The 16805-nt window shown below is 34.8% G+C and overlaps 1 protein-coding gene across 1 annotated transcript; it reads right to left on the reverse strand.

Annotated features, from left to right (window-relative positions):
- Positions 1-13966: 13966 nt before the first annotated feature.
- Positions 13967-16249, reverse strand: LOC127078360 (acetolactate synthase 3, chloroplastic). Its single transcript, XM_051018815.1, has one exon. It carries the CDS (start codon positions 16149-16151, stop codon positions 14193-14195), a length of 1959 nt encoding a protein of 652 aa, XP_050874772.1. The 5' UTR covers positions 16152-16249; the 3' UTR covers positions 13967-14192.
- Between the last annotated feature and the right edge of the window lie 556 nt (positions 16250-16805).

A 16805-nucleotide genomic window follows, 5' to 3' on the forward strand; every position in this document is an offset into this window, starting at 1 on the left:
TTGCTTAATAGTGTATGATAATCAAGAATATGCAAAGAAATTGAAGAGTTATGTGAAGAAAAATGAAAATTGAAGAGAGAGAAAATTGGAGGGAAAATGGAAAATTCTAGATCTCAAATTCTGTTATGAGCAAAAACAGTTAGGGTTTGGCTTTTATATGGTTCACTAATGCTGCTGAAATTAGAATTAGGCAATGGTTAATCATGATTAAGGAAATAATGAAGCAAAGTGCAAATTTGCAAAAACGAGCTTGCATGGTCATGTAGCACGTGAACAATACCATGTTATGCTTCAAATTCACTTAAAACCAACTAATAAACATGATGGAAGAGGTATTTTGCTCATATCTTCAACCAAATTTGAATTGTGAGATTTCCCTCCAAAATACACATGTGAGAAATGATGATCATATGAACTTCTTCCATGCATGGCAAGGCTTGATTTGGAAAGTATTGGTCACAAGGAGTATTTTGCAAAAAGAATGGACCAATTTGGAGTATTGAATCAAAAGTTATGCCACTTTGAAATTCCATGTATACTTTGTGATCATTTGGCCATAACTTCCCAACCAATCATCAGATGATCATGAAATAGGACTTTTTGAAAAGGGGAGAGAAAGATATTCAACTTTCATGTTCACCAGAAATCCATTTGAAACTTCTTTGATGTTGAAAAATCAAGTTGAATGTGGACCAGAAACTTGCCATTTTTGGAAACTTGAAATTACAGGTCACTTTCCATTTTTGGAAACTTTTGCCATGACTTTAAAATATTCAAGATAGATGTTTAGAATGACAAATGGACCTTTTTTGAACATGATTGAGGTGTCCCAACTCATTTCCCCACCTCATAGCTCTCAGTTGACTGCACAATTGACTTTTTGGTCCTCAGATGACCTTGTCATGCTTTGATGGATTTGAGCCTCCACCACTTGGGGAAATTGCTCCAAAATGAAACCATAGCTCATGTAAGCTCCTCATAACAATCATGTGACCCTCATCCCCAGCAAATACCTTATTTCTTTGAGAAGCCCTGGTTGAAAGAATGTCATTGATTAGGGTTGACCAGAGGTCAAAACCCTAATCCAAAGGAACTTGAAAATGAATCATGAAGCCCTTAAAGATGACATAACCATGATGATGGTGATATACGCTTGAAATCAAGATAATGCTCAAGACCTTTGAAGGATCAGGGAACCCTAATTGAAGCCCATGCCCTCAGATGGTTGATCATCCATTCATAGAGACCTTTAGGCTTGAATCATGCAACTTCTCCATCTTCTGAAAAGACTTTGGAGGATGATCTTTTTATTTCCATGTGATATGCAATATGCAATTCCTAATGCCCTAAAATATGAAATGCAATGTGTCAAACTAGTCCCAAGAAGAGGAGAGCAAATTTTGAGGTGTTACACACGTAATTCGTCACCATTAGCATAGTTGTTGACAGGGCCGGTAGCAGCAGCGGCGTCATTGATAGGGGTTCCTTCTGGCGGATTCTGACCGACAGGGGGAATCACAGTTTCTTGTCTCTGGACCAAGGCTCGGAGTTCCTCTTGCCCTTGCACTACCCCTTGCATCATGCTCATGAACTGGGCCATGTTGGTCCTCATCTCTGCTAGTTCTGCTTGAACTTGATCCATGATCTTCTGTTGATTCTGCCTTGTTGCGTAACGGTGCGGACGATACTCAGCAATCCTGCCTGAAACGGGGACAAGAATGAGAAATCCTCTTCAAGAACAACTGTAATGATGCAAGAATGATATGTGTATGATGTGTATGCCATGTTTTATCATTTCTCAGGTATTCAAGAGTCATCTCTCGGTGTGAACAAACTCCTGAATAAACCTAAAAAATGATATGCATATGCGGGTTAACTTTTTTCTTTTTTATTTATTATTATTTTTTTTAAAATAAACATGCTATGATGCAAAATGATGAAACAATGGCTGGTTGGCTGTGTATCACAAGGCACAGGATCAAAACTTCAGCATGAATTCAGAGCCGAGAACCATAGAACACAGTCATCAACTTAGAACCCAAACTTCAGAACCAACGGTCACCAACAAGAACCAAACAAAAGTCACCAACAGGACATAGTCACCAACAGAACAAGTCACCATCAGAATAAGTCACCATCAATACCTGTAAATGATTCATTCTCGCCCCACTCACGGGTGTAATCTAGGCCAGGGTAAGGTCAAAAGAAACGCAGGATAAACAATCCTTTCAAGAATATCATCATATGCACAACAGGTGTATGCAACGATAATACCCCATCAGAATCTGAACTGCTCGTGATACCATGTTCTGCTAAGTGGCGCCATACCACCCGCTTCCTATGAATCACTCTATTCCTAAGTGTCCTAAAGTTCACTCATAGCCTGTGTATTGGGCCTTTTACCTCTTGTGACTCCCACCCAACAGCGAAACAGATACACAACCAACACAATATGCATGAAACAGTAAAGCGCACATAGGATGCAATGCAAGCAAATAAGTATGCAAAGCAATAAATAAATAACACACAATAGACAATAAACAAACAAACGCTAGGAAAGGCCCACTAGGGAAAATAAGTCCCCAGTGGAGTTGCCAGCTGTCGCTCCCCGGATTTCCCGAATCCAAGTACAAACGCGAAAAGAGTGGCGCGGAAGAAGAGTAGAGTCGCCAGCTATGTACTTTTGTCCCAAGAGGAGGGAAAGGTAGTACTGCATAACCAAGAGGGAACGGATAAAACAAAGTCTCGAACCAAAGAAAACTGAGTAAGGGGGCCGGTTACGTGAAGGGAAGGTTATCGCACCCCTTCACGTCTGTGGTACTCCACAGGATCCACGCTTGCTACTTATGTCTAAAGTGTGTGTATAAAAAGTCCTATATGCGATGCAAAAGAGAGAAAATCAAAGTAGGGAAAAGAAAGAGTTATTGCTCGCACAGGCCCTACCCTGCTGCATACGTATCTCAGGAAGGATTGAGAATCAGAGCACCATAGCTCGGCTAACCTATTTTTATTTGTTTTGTGTTTTTTAGATGAACGACATTACTGCACAATCTACCGGATGCTCGACCTTTGGAGACTTACTCACCTGTAGTAGAAGGAGTTAACGTGTTCTTAGGAGAAGAAAAATCAATGAGTTTGTTTGTGTTTTAGGAATGCTCATGCAAAAAGGAAGTCCTAGACGAAGGAACCGTGCTACCTTAATTGACATGCAAACGAGAGACTATACGAAGCCTAACAATCCTATGGGGAGACGATCACACCACACATATAGCATAAAGTAAACATACCAACAAGGGGGCTCAAACATACATGGGTAGGGCTTTAGTCAAGAGGGGTCATATCAACCTCGACAAACAAGCCATGGAAAGGTAATCAAATGGGCTCTTAACCACTGACATTGAACGTCAGGGTGAGCAGATCAAAAGGGTAATGAGGATAAGACCTCATATCTCTTAACCCTGGACAGGGTGAGCTCATGACAAAGCGTGGGGGTTCAGAAAGATGGAACCCTCTCCACTGACTGATCGGACATAAGATCTTGGGCTTTTGTTCTGAAGCATCGACACGTAGTGCGAGCATAAAGAACGACACACTGAATAACGGGGGATTGACTACTAATCCCTTTTATCCGTCAATTGCCTCTTTATGGAGGTCTTTAGCACTGATGCCTCTTCTTGGAGGTCTTTGGGCACAAAAGTAAACACACAAAAACATTGCCTCTTATCGAGGTCTTCCAGCTAAGAAAGCGGTAAAATGTGGGAAAGAGGTAAAAGGGATCGAAAGATCTACCACACGGATAAAGATCCGAAGTAACAACAACTAAAGAAATAAGAAACCCAGAGATCTCTCAAGCTAGCACCATCAAAGAAAGCAAGTCAGCAAAGCAATCAGGATAAATCTCCAAATGGTATCCCACAAATAAAGTGGAATACCAAGCAAGCTATCTCTTCAAGAGTCATGTGAGCCCTCACAAAAACTCAAAAAACAAGTTAGAAATACAAGATGGGGTACAATCAAGAGTCGCACCAAACAAAAGAATCATAGCAACCACAATGTCAGGTAAACAGTGCACGGATACGATAGAAAACATGTCACACAAAACAGATTATAGAGCAAACAGAAAAACCAACTACTGTCATGATCGCTACTGCTTCGCTTAGCAAAGACTTAGCGAAGCGTCGCTACATGTTCGCCTAGCGAGGTGCTAGCGAATGCCTACAGGTTCTGGGTTCTTCCTTGATAACAGTCCACATTTCAAAAAACCCTAAATCCTATGGTACCCATTTCAGAAACTGAGTGATTAAACATTCAAGGTATTGTTCTACACATTCATGCACATCTAAACCCACATGCAAAACCTAATGATACCCACTCTCCCAAATTCACCCATACTGTCTCATACTTCAGAAATTTCACATTGAAAGCATAAAGTAATGGAAAGATGGCAAACCTGATTGGAGAGATCGATTGAAATTGAAATGTAACGGTTGGGTTTGCAAAGCAATGTTAGGGTTTATGTGAGATGGGATGGATAGAGGTGATTTTGTGCCAGTGAGTTCTTCAGTGTGTATGGAGGCTGCACGAATTAGGAATAATATATAGGGTTTTGCTCCAATGAATTTTTTTAGAATTTATACTCTGATTTTTGTGGCTTGGTGGGCTCAGAATGAAGGCAATTCAGGCCCATGATTTTTTGGTATATCAGTAAGCTCGCTAGGCGAGTGAGGTAGCGAAGGGTTCGCTAGGCGAGCACTCAGCGAGGTTCCAGCGAACACTCCCAGACTTGGATAAAAACACAGCTAGCACTTACTCGCTAGGCGAGCATCCAGCGAGCAGGTAGCGAGCAATTCCAGTAGCAACATCATCAAGGTTCGCTGGAGCGAAGGAGGAAGCGTGGGCTTCGCCTAACGAAGGGTTGCTCGCCTAGCGAGCATGACAATTCAGGAAGTTCCTTCTGGGCGCAGGTGACTCTGGTGGCTTATCTTGGGATTCGCTAGGCGAACCATTCTGCTCGCCTAGCGAACATGACAGCCCGGGAGCAGACCTTTGTTCCTTCAAGATTAATGTTTTGAATGATGAATAGATTCCATTTGAACATGTTGGAAGTATCTCAAGTCATTCCCTAGCCATTTGACCCTCCGTTGACCAACAGTTGACTTTTGACTTCACAGTTGAACTTTGAACTGTACTGAGCTCATTAAGCTTGATCCTTTGAAGAAAACCTCTGAAAATGAAACCCTAGCTCCCAAGAGCTCTACACAACATCCACGAGACCTTCAAACCGAGAATGCATCTCAATCCTTGAGGATCCCTACTTTGACCGCTTCAGTAGACCAAAGTTGACCGATCATTCAGATAGAACCCACAAAGTGACTCGGATGATATCCAAGCTTCTTGGAAGATAAGCTCTTGGAGCTAATTCTGATTGACATGATGAAATGCAATATGAAATGTAAAATGACCTAAAATGAATGCATGAATAAGGAGGGAAAATTTGAGGTGCTACAGTTGCATGGAAATAAACACATGAACTACCTTTGAATTAACATGAACAAACTTGCATTTCCCTTGACCAAAAGATCTCGTTCTTGCCTTGATTTGAAGCATGATAACCTACATGAGTAACAAGAACAAACAATACCCTCTCATAATGAATTTAGGATTATTTTATAAGTAAAACAAGATGAAACCCTAATATTAAGATACAAACCACAATGTGTCCATGTTTGTGATGCCATGACCAAATGCAATGGTCATGCATGTTATGAATGTATGTATGCAAATGGGATATGCAAAAAAGAAGAAAAGGGTAAATTTTGGGGTAAGACAACAACAACACAAAAAGGAATGAGAATATATTCCATTAATAAATGGTGCACAAAACAAAAAGGATAAATTCACACACTTCAGAGTCATACACATATCAAACATGCACCCAAATAACATGTATTCACATCTCACCCATATCATGGTTAAACTTACACAAATCATACAAGATTACTCATCATTACACAAACATTTAATTATCATCTAATGTAAGGAAACATCGACTCAACTCATACTCGTCATGATCCCCACTCTGAACCAGACTCACAATTCAACTATATATGTATACGGTACCGACTCAACATTTGGTTCTTCATACAAACCGGGTTCCAATCAACTGTGAACCCTGAACCCACACTCTGGTCTCGAGGCCCCCACTCTGAGCTTGGGATAAGTCACTAGTCCCCACTCTGAACTAGCAAACATGTCTTTTTCACAACAACGACAATGTATGATGCATGACATATTACAATGAGACAACAATAACACAATAATGAATATATCCCAAATCTGTCTGGAAACAATCATATAACCATAATAACATAACAATGAACACAACCCTACATTGACTGTAAACAATCATGCAACAACAATATAGGAACGATTACAACCCCATTCTGACTGTAAATGGTCATGCATTCAATGAATCACCAGTAGTTCTCACTCGAACTACATATATCATCAATTGTTAGCAAGCATGTACAATAAATCACATAATTAAACTTGCATTCACAACAACAATACCATATAAAATATATATCCGCACACAACACTCAATCATGTTAAATCATATTAACATGGATTCATCATTAAGCATGTACAATAATTCACACAATTATTCATACATTCACACATTTAACATACATCCACACATTATCCAAACATGTAAATTCATCTCACAAGGCACTCCAAAAATTTAGCTATGTGTGTTAGCTTTCCAACGCTTCAAATCGTGCCTTAATCCAAGTCATGAAATTTAAGTTATGGCGAAAACAGTAAGTGAACCAATCTATTACACCCAAGAACCAATCAATTGTTACCGACTCTCTATTCACTGATTTTTCACATTTCAAAGGGGACCAATCAATTACACTAGGTAACCAACCGATTGTTCCTTGCATTCTGGCCAAAAATCCCAATTCTAAAAGGAACCAATCGATTACATGCTTGAACCAATCGATTGGTCCAAGCTTTCTATCCCAAAAATCATAGTTGTAACAAGTGAACCAATCGAATGTTCCAGGGGAACCAATCGATTATTTTCTATACATTTTCCAGAAATTCCATGTTTAGCTCGTCTTCTTCATCTTCTATCCATTCTAAACCCTACCCAATCATATTCTAACATGTCCAAACATCTCATAATACGAACCCAACAACATACATCAATTACATGTCGTTAAACACATCACAATAACATATTAATCGTGTATTCCATCAATTAATCACAAAAATTTAGAATTATGTTCATGTTATAAAACCCTCAATTTCAAATCAAACACCATGCTTATGAACAGTTTAACACAATCAATAATCACCACATTCACATATCACGAGTTTCAATCAATTCATTGCACAACACATATCACATTTATGAAATTTAAAGCTGTCAAAATGGGCTATTCGACCCTAAACGATCCGGCCCTGGCGGGCCTCGGCCAAAAAAATCATGTTATAAAATGGACTCAAAAATTACTACATGAGCCCGACCCTAGATGGGTTTCGGGCTACCCGACCCTAAACGAGTTTTTTTAAAATAAAAAATTAAAATAAAATCCCCGTAATATTTATTGTAAACGAAATTAAAAATTATATTATTTTAAACATAATACATTTTTAAGTACTATATTATCTTTTATAAATATTGTTCTTGATAAACACTATTTAGATAAACCTCCATGAGGTGAGTCAGGTAAGATCATAATCATCCTGTCTGTAGAAGGTGTAAATAGGCATAACAACATAACCCGTGCCCACGGGTACCCACCCGAACCCGACCCGAAGTTGACGGAGAAAACCTGCTTTGACTGAGTTTGGGTTCGGGTTCGGGTTTTTTCTGATTATAAAATATGAGGACAAACCGGGTAATGGGGACACTAGTACCCACCCCGAATCCGCCCAGTTTATTTTATTATGTACATTATTATTTATTTTTGATAATTTAGAATATTAAATATGTGGTCAATGTTTTTGATATTTTGATTTGAATTTATTATTTAAAATATTTAAAATGTATGTATGAAATTTTTTAGATTGTTTTATTTTATTATTCGTAATGTAATTTTATTTTGAAAAAAGTAAATATTTTTATTAAATGATCGCGGGGCGGGGATACCCGAATCAAACCCGGACTTGTTTGGAACAAGTTTGGGTTTTGATTCTCTATTCCCGTTTGGGTTTGGGCCGGGAAACGAAGATTGTTTGGGGATTCGGGTTTGGGTTTGGGGAAGGTAAAAATCGTCGCCGATCTGCCTCGTTGCCATGCCTAGGTGTAAGTTGTTTGTCTTTCTTCCTTGATGGGAAGCCTCTTTTATACATGTAATGCCACCAAGGGTCCTTTAAGGAATTCCTCTTCAGATTCTGTGTTTAAGTCACCTTTGATAACGTCTGTCGTCCTCTTAAACTCCCATGTAATGTCTCATCAATCATTTTCTGTAACTCCTCATGCAATTGTGGAGTTGTTTCGTAACTGTCGTACGTGATTGTTCATGTTATCTTCAAGAGACCGGGTCCGACCCACTCATGTCATCTGTAACACCCCAAAATTTTAAATATTTAGATTATAAATATTTATCTCAATAACTTTTATGATTTGTTATTTATTAAGTGAGTTATTTTATGCGTAAGAAATTTAAATAAATTATTAAACCATCATTTATATTAAATTAGTATACATTGTGTTTATTTATTTTATTCATGAGATGGAAAATGTGAATTCTACATTAATTAACTTTATATTTAAATTCAAACTTATCCACTATATGTATTTTATTATTTTATTGAGAGTGGTGGTGATACAATATTTATTCCTAGCCTGATACATTATTTGATGAGTTATTATATTATAATAAATTGATTTAAGAGATTAATTGTTATGCTCTGTCAGTGTAAGTGTAAAAAATTTTACACTGTCAATATATCACAATCATCCATTTGGGTTACTTTACATGTGATTATAGAAAAAGTCAAACTTCTCTAAAAAATCAATGGCTGTGATTAACTGACGGTGTAAAATATCTTTACACTATCAGTGCATTTCAATTAAACTCTTGATTTAATTAGATTAAAAATATGTATCTTTTTCTCAATGATTTATTTGTACTTGAAATTAGAATTATTTTACAAGTGGTTAATTTGGTAAATTGAAATACCCTTTATTTTACTTAAGTAGAAGCACATAATTTAGTTTAATTAATTAGTGAAAATCACATGTTTTAATCACTTAGAATAGTTAATTTAGTAAGAATTGCAAATCTATATTTTTATTGAATAAGTAAAACCCATGTTTTACTCATTTATTTAAATTAATCAATTTAGTGTGAATATGATAAATAAATAATCAAATTATTCACAAATTTAAGGGAAAATAAATAATCTAAAACTTAAGAATATGTGTGTTATTGTTAGTAGCATTTCATAAATTAAGTTTGAATTAATATATTCAATAAGTCTAAAATAAAAGAACATGTGTCTTATTATTCTCTAATTTAAATTTGAAGGAATTAAGTAGTGTATATGCTATTATTATATGAATTATGTACGAGTGGACAATTATGAGTGGCGAAAATAAATTTTTAGATAGGTGTATTATGATCATATGAGTGAGAAATATCAATTTTTAGATAGGTGTATTATGATCACTAGAAATTGAATAGTTAGAATAAAATAATATAATTTAATAAAATGATACTATACACATTTCACTATCATAAAATTTATAAATAGTTGATTAGTTTTCTCTAGTTCTTCTTTTATTAGGAATCACTCATATTCCTCTTTTTTTCCCAACTTCCACTCCTATAAATACTCACAAACTCATCTCATATCTCACATGTGAAAAGGAAGAATTACACAAACAAAATCATCACTCTCTTTTTAGTACCACTTATCTTGGGCATTTCTACATTGCGGAAACTCTTAATAAAAATGGAACACTAAGCACTTGACCGTTCAAAGTTAGAAAGAACACAAGGTAAGAGTTTTTTCCCATACACTCATACTACATAAGATTGTATTTTTAGATGATATTAGAATCTTTGTCAAATCTACTTTTAATATATAAAAGTTAATTACTACCAAATTTACGTCATAACCTAATTAAAATTAATAAAACATGGTTATTCAAGTCTCTAATTGTCTTTTTGCATTGGTATTTGTTAATCCAATGTTAATAATTATTACATTGTATCTCTATTTTAAAGGAAAATATATTAATTATTATGAATCCAATAAACACAATTGTATCCCTTTCAATTACAAATACCAATAAACACAATTTCATCTTTCCAAAGACATTTTTTACGGTTTCTTATTACTCTTTCAATGAATACCTTCCTTTTTTAGAAGATATATATTTTTTACAAATATAATTTATGTAACATTACAATATTTCTATTTGATTTAAGGTCTCATTCTATTCTCATGGGTGCTTTGAGTCAACTCAATTTAGTTTCTCGACTTTCTTCCCTTCACAGTTATGCCAATTCTGTTTGAATAACGGGAAACAAACAAATCATTATTGATTTATCCAAAAAAAACTATTTTCATAAATACTATGCATTCTCTATATCTTCTTAAACAAATCAAGAAAATCCATTTTCATAAATATTGTGCATTCTCTATTTTACTCCAAAATCCATCTCAAATAACCAAATCAATTTTATTCAATTCTTTTTCCTTCTTTATTTACACTATTTTCATCCCCGAATTTTGGTTCTAACTCATTATTTTTCCTCTATCTCAATTTAAAAATTTCAATTTAAAGTGAGCATGTTGACAATGGCAAGTTATAATGTTCCTGATTTTGATTCCATATATTTCAACTTTGTTGATTTTGGAGATTTTTTATTTTGACTTTTGATTTCATCTATTTCGGTTAAGTTCTAATTATTGTGTTCTGGATTTAGATTTATTTCGATTTCTATCTATTTCGATTTTGCATTATCGATTTTGGTGATTTTGTATAATGTTTTTTCGCTTTTATGTTTTGAATTTTATGTTTCATCTTTGGTGATTTTTTATTTTCATTTATTTTAAAATTAGTTATGTATCTATTTTGTGGATTTAAATAAGAGCTACTTATGTGAATTTTAATTTTGATCTTTCATTTGGTTTTGCTGTTTCACTAAAAACAGGCTGATGATTTTTTTTTTTGACTAATGTAGGCTTAATTTAAAAAATATATATTTATTGTTTGTGATTATCTTTAAATGACAAATTGAATTTTTTTAACAATAAATATGAACCACTTAAATTGTAGGAGCGTGTGTTTCTTTATGGACATTGCAAATGAGAGAACGTTGGAAAATCTCAAATATCCAAATGCTTCTGACACAGCAACATCGGTAAATGTGTAGGAACTTGGGAAAACTATAGATAAACATGCTATAATGAAATCCCTTTATATATATATATATATATATAATATATATAATATATATATATATATATATATATATATATATATATATATATATATATATATATATATATATATATATATATATATATATATATATATATATATATATATATATATATATATATATATATATATATATATATATATATATATATATATATATATATATATATATATATATATATATATGGTACGAAAATTCGTCTGTCCCCTCCAAAATAATTGGCAATTACGTAACATGTGGATATGTGTAATATAGGGAAATGAAAAGTTTTTCATCAGCCTATGTATTAATATAGCCGTAAAACCTAAAGGGATTTCATTAGAGCATGTTTATCTATAGTTTTCCCAAGTTCCTACACATTTACCGATGTTGCTGTGTCAGAAGCATTTGGATATTTGAGATTTTCCAACGTTCTCTCATTTGCAATGTCCATAAAGAAACACACGCTCCTACAATTTAAGTGATCCATATTTATTGTTAAAAAAATTCAATTTGTCATTTAAAGAAAATCACCAACAATAAATATATATTTTTTAAATTAAGCCTACATTAGTAAAAAAAAAATTCATCAGCCTGTTTTTAGTGAAACACCAAAACCAAATGAAAGATCAAAATTAAAATTCACATAAGTAGCTCTTATTTAAATCCACAAAATAGATACATAACTAATTTTAAAATAAATGAAAATAAAAAATCACCAAAGATGAAACATAAAATTCAAAACATAAAAGCGAAAAAACATTATACAAAATCACCAAAATCGATAATGCAAAATCGAAATAGATAGAAATCGAAATAAATCTAAATCCAGAACACAATAATTAGAACTTAACCGAAATAGATGAAATCAAAAGTCAAAATAAAAAATCTCCAAAATCAACAAAGTTGAAATATATGGAATCAAAATCAGGAACATTATAACTTGCCATTGTCACCATGCTCACTTTAAATTGAAATTTTAAATTGAGATAGAGGAAAAATAATGGATTAGAACCAAAATTCGGGGATGAAAATAGTGTAAATAAAGAAGGAAAAAGAATTGAATAAAATTGATTTGGTTATTTGAGATGGATTTTGGAGTAAAATAGAGAATGCACAATATTTATGAAAATGGATTTTCTGGATTTGTTTAAGAAGATATAGAGAATGCATAGTATTTATGAAAATAGTTTTTTTTGGATAAATCAATAATGATTTGTTTGTTTCCCGTTATTCAAACAGAATTGGCATAACTGTGAAGGGAAGAAAGTCGAGAAATTAAATTGAGTTGACTCAAAGCACCCATGAGAATAGAATGAGACCTTAAATCAAATAGAAATATTGTAATGTTACATAAATTATATTTGTAAAAAATATATATCTTCTAAAAAAGGAAGGTATTCATGTACGAACAAAATAATTGGAATTGAAAAGGAAGAAATTCCTATAATCTTAATCAATAGAAACTAAAAGCAACACGTTAATCAAAATCCATTCGCAAATATATATATATATATATATATATATATATATATATATATATATATATATATATATATATATATATATATATATATATATATATATATATATCATTTAATTTTCGACTTTGTAAAAAAGATGAGATTGATAGACAAAAAAAATAAAAAATCTTACATTTTCTCTTTTGCAACTCTGACACACAAATGCGCTGATGGATGAACAAATCAACTGAAATTGAAATTGAAACGAAAGGATTGTAATCAACCTAAAATGATTTGTAAAACTATATACTATTCAATTTTTGATTTTGTAAAAGATGATGAGATAAGTGGATGAAGAAAATAAAACACATACATTTTCTCCTTTTGAATTTGAAACTCCGCCACACCAATGCATTGGCAGATGAAAATTGATTATTATGGGAGAGTCAAAGAGATTTAGGGTTAATGGAAATAGTGAAATACATTGAAAGAGTAAAAGAAACCGTAAAAAATGTCTTTGGAAAGATGAAATTGTGTTTATTGGTATTTGTAATTGAAAGGGATACAATTGTGTTTATTGGGGTCATAATAATTAATATATTTTCCTTTAAAATAGAGATATAATGTAATAATTATTAACATTGGATTAACAAATACCAATTATGCAAAAAGACAATTAGAGACTTGAATAACCATGTTTTATTAACATTGGATTAACAAATACCAATTATGCAAAAAGGCACAAAGCCCAAAAAAAATTAAAATATTTTATTTCATGTTTTTTAGGTTGTTGCAAAAATAATAAATTACCAACAATTTGCAGGTAATGGCCGTTCATTATAAGATATATTAAAATTATGGTAAAAAAGTGAACTGACCCATGATGAACCTGGACCAAAACATTACTGCCCCATTGTAAATGTCACCTATAGCCTAAGCCACAAACATCTCTTATTCCTGTTTTGGTTTTATGCTTAATGTTGTTTAAGAAGGTTAAGAGTTGTTAGAAGCAAAACTAGATTCGATTTCTATTCTAATAGTATCTTCATCTCATTTTCAAAATGAAATCAGATTTTATTCGAATTCTAAGAGGTTAAGAGTTGTTCCTATGAATCACTTCAGCCTCAATCTCACAACAGCAAATAAGAACGTAAAACAAGAGATACGAGACTCTACAAAGAGACATCAACAACTACCAAGTGTAAATATCATTATTTATATATATCTATTGTACAAAACAGACATGAAAGAATATCATATCTTATTTTGGACCAAGAAATCAGTAGCTAGTTCTCCCATCACCCTCCGTGATCACATCCTTGAAAGATCCATTACTTGGAATCATTGGCAATACATGTTCTTGATGAGGTGTAATGACATCAAGAAGATACGGGCCAGGAGTGTCCAACATTTTCTGAATAGCTTCTCGAAGCTCTTCCTTCTTGGTCACACGAGCCGCCGGTATTCCACAAGCATCAGCAAATCCAAGCATGTTAGGGAAAATCTCTTCCTTCCTAGAAGGGTCACCAAGATAAGTATGGCCTCTGTTTGACTTATAGAATCTATCCTCCCATTGAACAACCATACCTAAATGTTGATTATTCAACAACAAAATCTTAATTGGAAGATTCTCCACTCTTATAGTAGCCAACTCTTGAACATTCATCATAAAGCTACCATCCCCATCAATATCAACAACAATCGCATCAGGGTTAGCAACCGCAGCACCAATCGCAGCAGGTAATCCAAAACCCATAGCACCAAGTCCACCAGAAGTTAACCACTGCCTAGGTCTCTTATACTCATAAAACTGACCAGCCCACATTTGATGTTGTCCAACACCAGTACTAATAATTGCATCTCCATCGGTCAATTCATCAAGTACCTGAATAGCATACTGCGGAGAAATCGCATTCTCAAACGTCTTAAACCCAAGAGGAAATTTCAATTTCTGAACATTCAACTCCTGTCTCCATGCTTCAAAATCAAGTTTACCCTTAACTCCTTTACTCTCCAAAACCCTATTAAGACCTTCCAATGCCACCTTCATATCAGCACAGATCGACAAATGTGGAATCTTATTCTTCCCAATCTCAGCTGAATCAATATCTATATGAACAATCTTAGCCCTACTCGCAAAAGCTTCTAACTTACCAGTAACACGATCATCAAACCTAACCCCGAAAGCAAGCAATAAATCACTACTATCAACAGCATAATTAGCATAAACAGTACCATGCATACCCAACATATGAAGGGAATGTTCAGCTCCAATAGGGTAACTACCAAGTCCCATTAAAGTACTAGCAACAGGAATACCGGTCAGTTCAACAAACCGGTTCAATTCCTCACTGGAATTCAAACAACCACCTCCAACATACAAAACCGGTTTCTTAGATTCTAATAACAGCCTCAGAACCTGTTCTAGTTGAGCCTCTTCTGGAATCTTGGGTAGCCTGGAGACATACTGAGTGAGCTTGATGGGCGCGGCCCAATTCGGAACTGCTGACTGTTGTTGAATGTCTTTGGGTAGGTCGATGAGAACCGGGCCGGGCCTGCCTGAAGTTGCAAGGAAAAAAGCCTCTTTCACAATCCTAGGAATGTCATCAACATGGAGAATGAGGTAGTTATGCTTTGTGATAGATCTCGTTACTTCAACATTTGGGGTTTCTTGAAAAGCATTAGTTCCGATCATTCTCCGGGGAACTTGACCGGTAATGGCGACAAGAGGGACACTGTCCATCAAAGCATCGGCGAGGCCGCTGACTAAGTTGGTGGCGCCGGGACCGGAAGTGGCGATGCAAACTCCAGGGAGACCGGAAGAGCGCGCGTAGCCTTCGGCGGCGAAGACTCCACCTTGTTCGTGACGGGGAAGTATGTTTCGGATTGTTTTGGAGCGTGTAAGAGCTTGGTGGATCTCCATGGAAGCTCCTCCTGGGTAAGCGAATACGTTGGTGACGCCTTGACGCTCGAGAGCTTCGACGAGAATGTCGGCGCCTTTTCGTGGCTCGGTGGAGGAGAAACGGGAGATGTATTGATCGTCGGAGGTGGTGGTGGTGGAAGTTGGTGCGGCGGGGGAGTTGGAGAGGGAAGATGAGATAGTGAGGGAACGAGTGTGAATGGATTGTGGTTTGTTGGAAATGGGAGAGAAAGGGAATGTGAGTATAGAGTTTCGGTTAAGGATAGTTGAATACGAAGAAGAATATGAAGTGAGAGGAGTGGGGGTGGTTGTGGCCATTGTTAAATGCAAGTAGAGTTTGAGTTTGCTAGTTTGATGATACGAACATTCAGGTGTCTTGTCAGGTTTATATTGATGTGACTGAGGAAGTTTAGCTTCTTTCTTTACTTTTTTTGCCCTAGTCTTTTTGTCTAATGCATTGGTGTGCTGAGGGTAAAATAGTCACTGCAGTCGCTGGGGTTTCACTTCTGGCATGTATTTTGCCGCGTGATAATCACGTGTGTTAATTTACTTTTCTAGATGTTTGTTTTCACAATATAAAAAGACTTGTGTCAATAATATAAAAAGTTTTGGTCAACTTTTAGCTAGATTTTTCTAAAATTTCTCAAGGACAAACAAGCCAAAGTAATGTTGATGATACACGAAAATGAAACATGTCTCAAAAAGTATGTACTACACATTGTCCCTTTTAAAGTAAGGGAAGGGTGGATAGAAGAGAGGACGGAAAAAGTGGAAAGAAGGACTTGTTTAGTGAGCCCCACCATGACATACTCATTTTCTCACTTTTAGTTCTCTTGTACTCCTACCTTCTTTTGTACTATGTAAATATTAATATATTTATGATAACATCTTCAAAAACAATTTAAAATTATCACTCCTTCGATTTTAAAACCCATACTGAATTTGATACATTATGAGATTTGTTTTTAAAGT

The sequence above is a fragment of the Lathyrus oleraceus genome, chromosome 5, assembly GCF_024323335.1.
Source record: "Lathyrus oleraceus cultivar Zhongwan6 chromosome 5, CAAS_Psat_ZW6_1.0, whole genome shotgun sequence".
In the NCBI taxonomy this organism is placed as follows: Eukaryota; Viridiplantae; Streptophyta; class Magnoliopsida; order Fabales; family Fabaceae; genus Lathyrus; species Lathyrus oleraceus.

What these genes read in the sequence shown, in the direction of transcription:
- LOC127078360 (XM_051018815.1), bottom strand. Translation starts at nt 16,151, where the DNA reads ATGGCCACAACCACCCCCACTCCTCTCACTTCATATTCTTCTTCGTAT.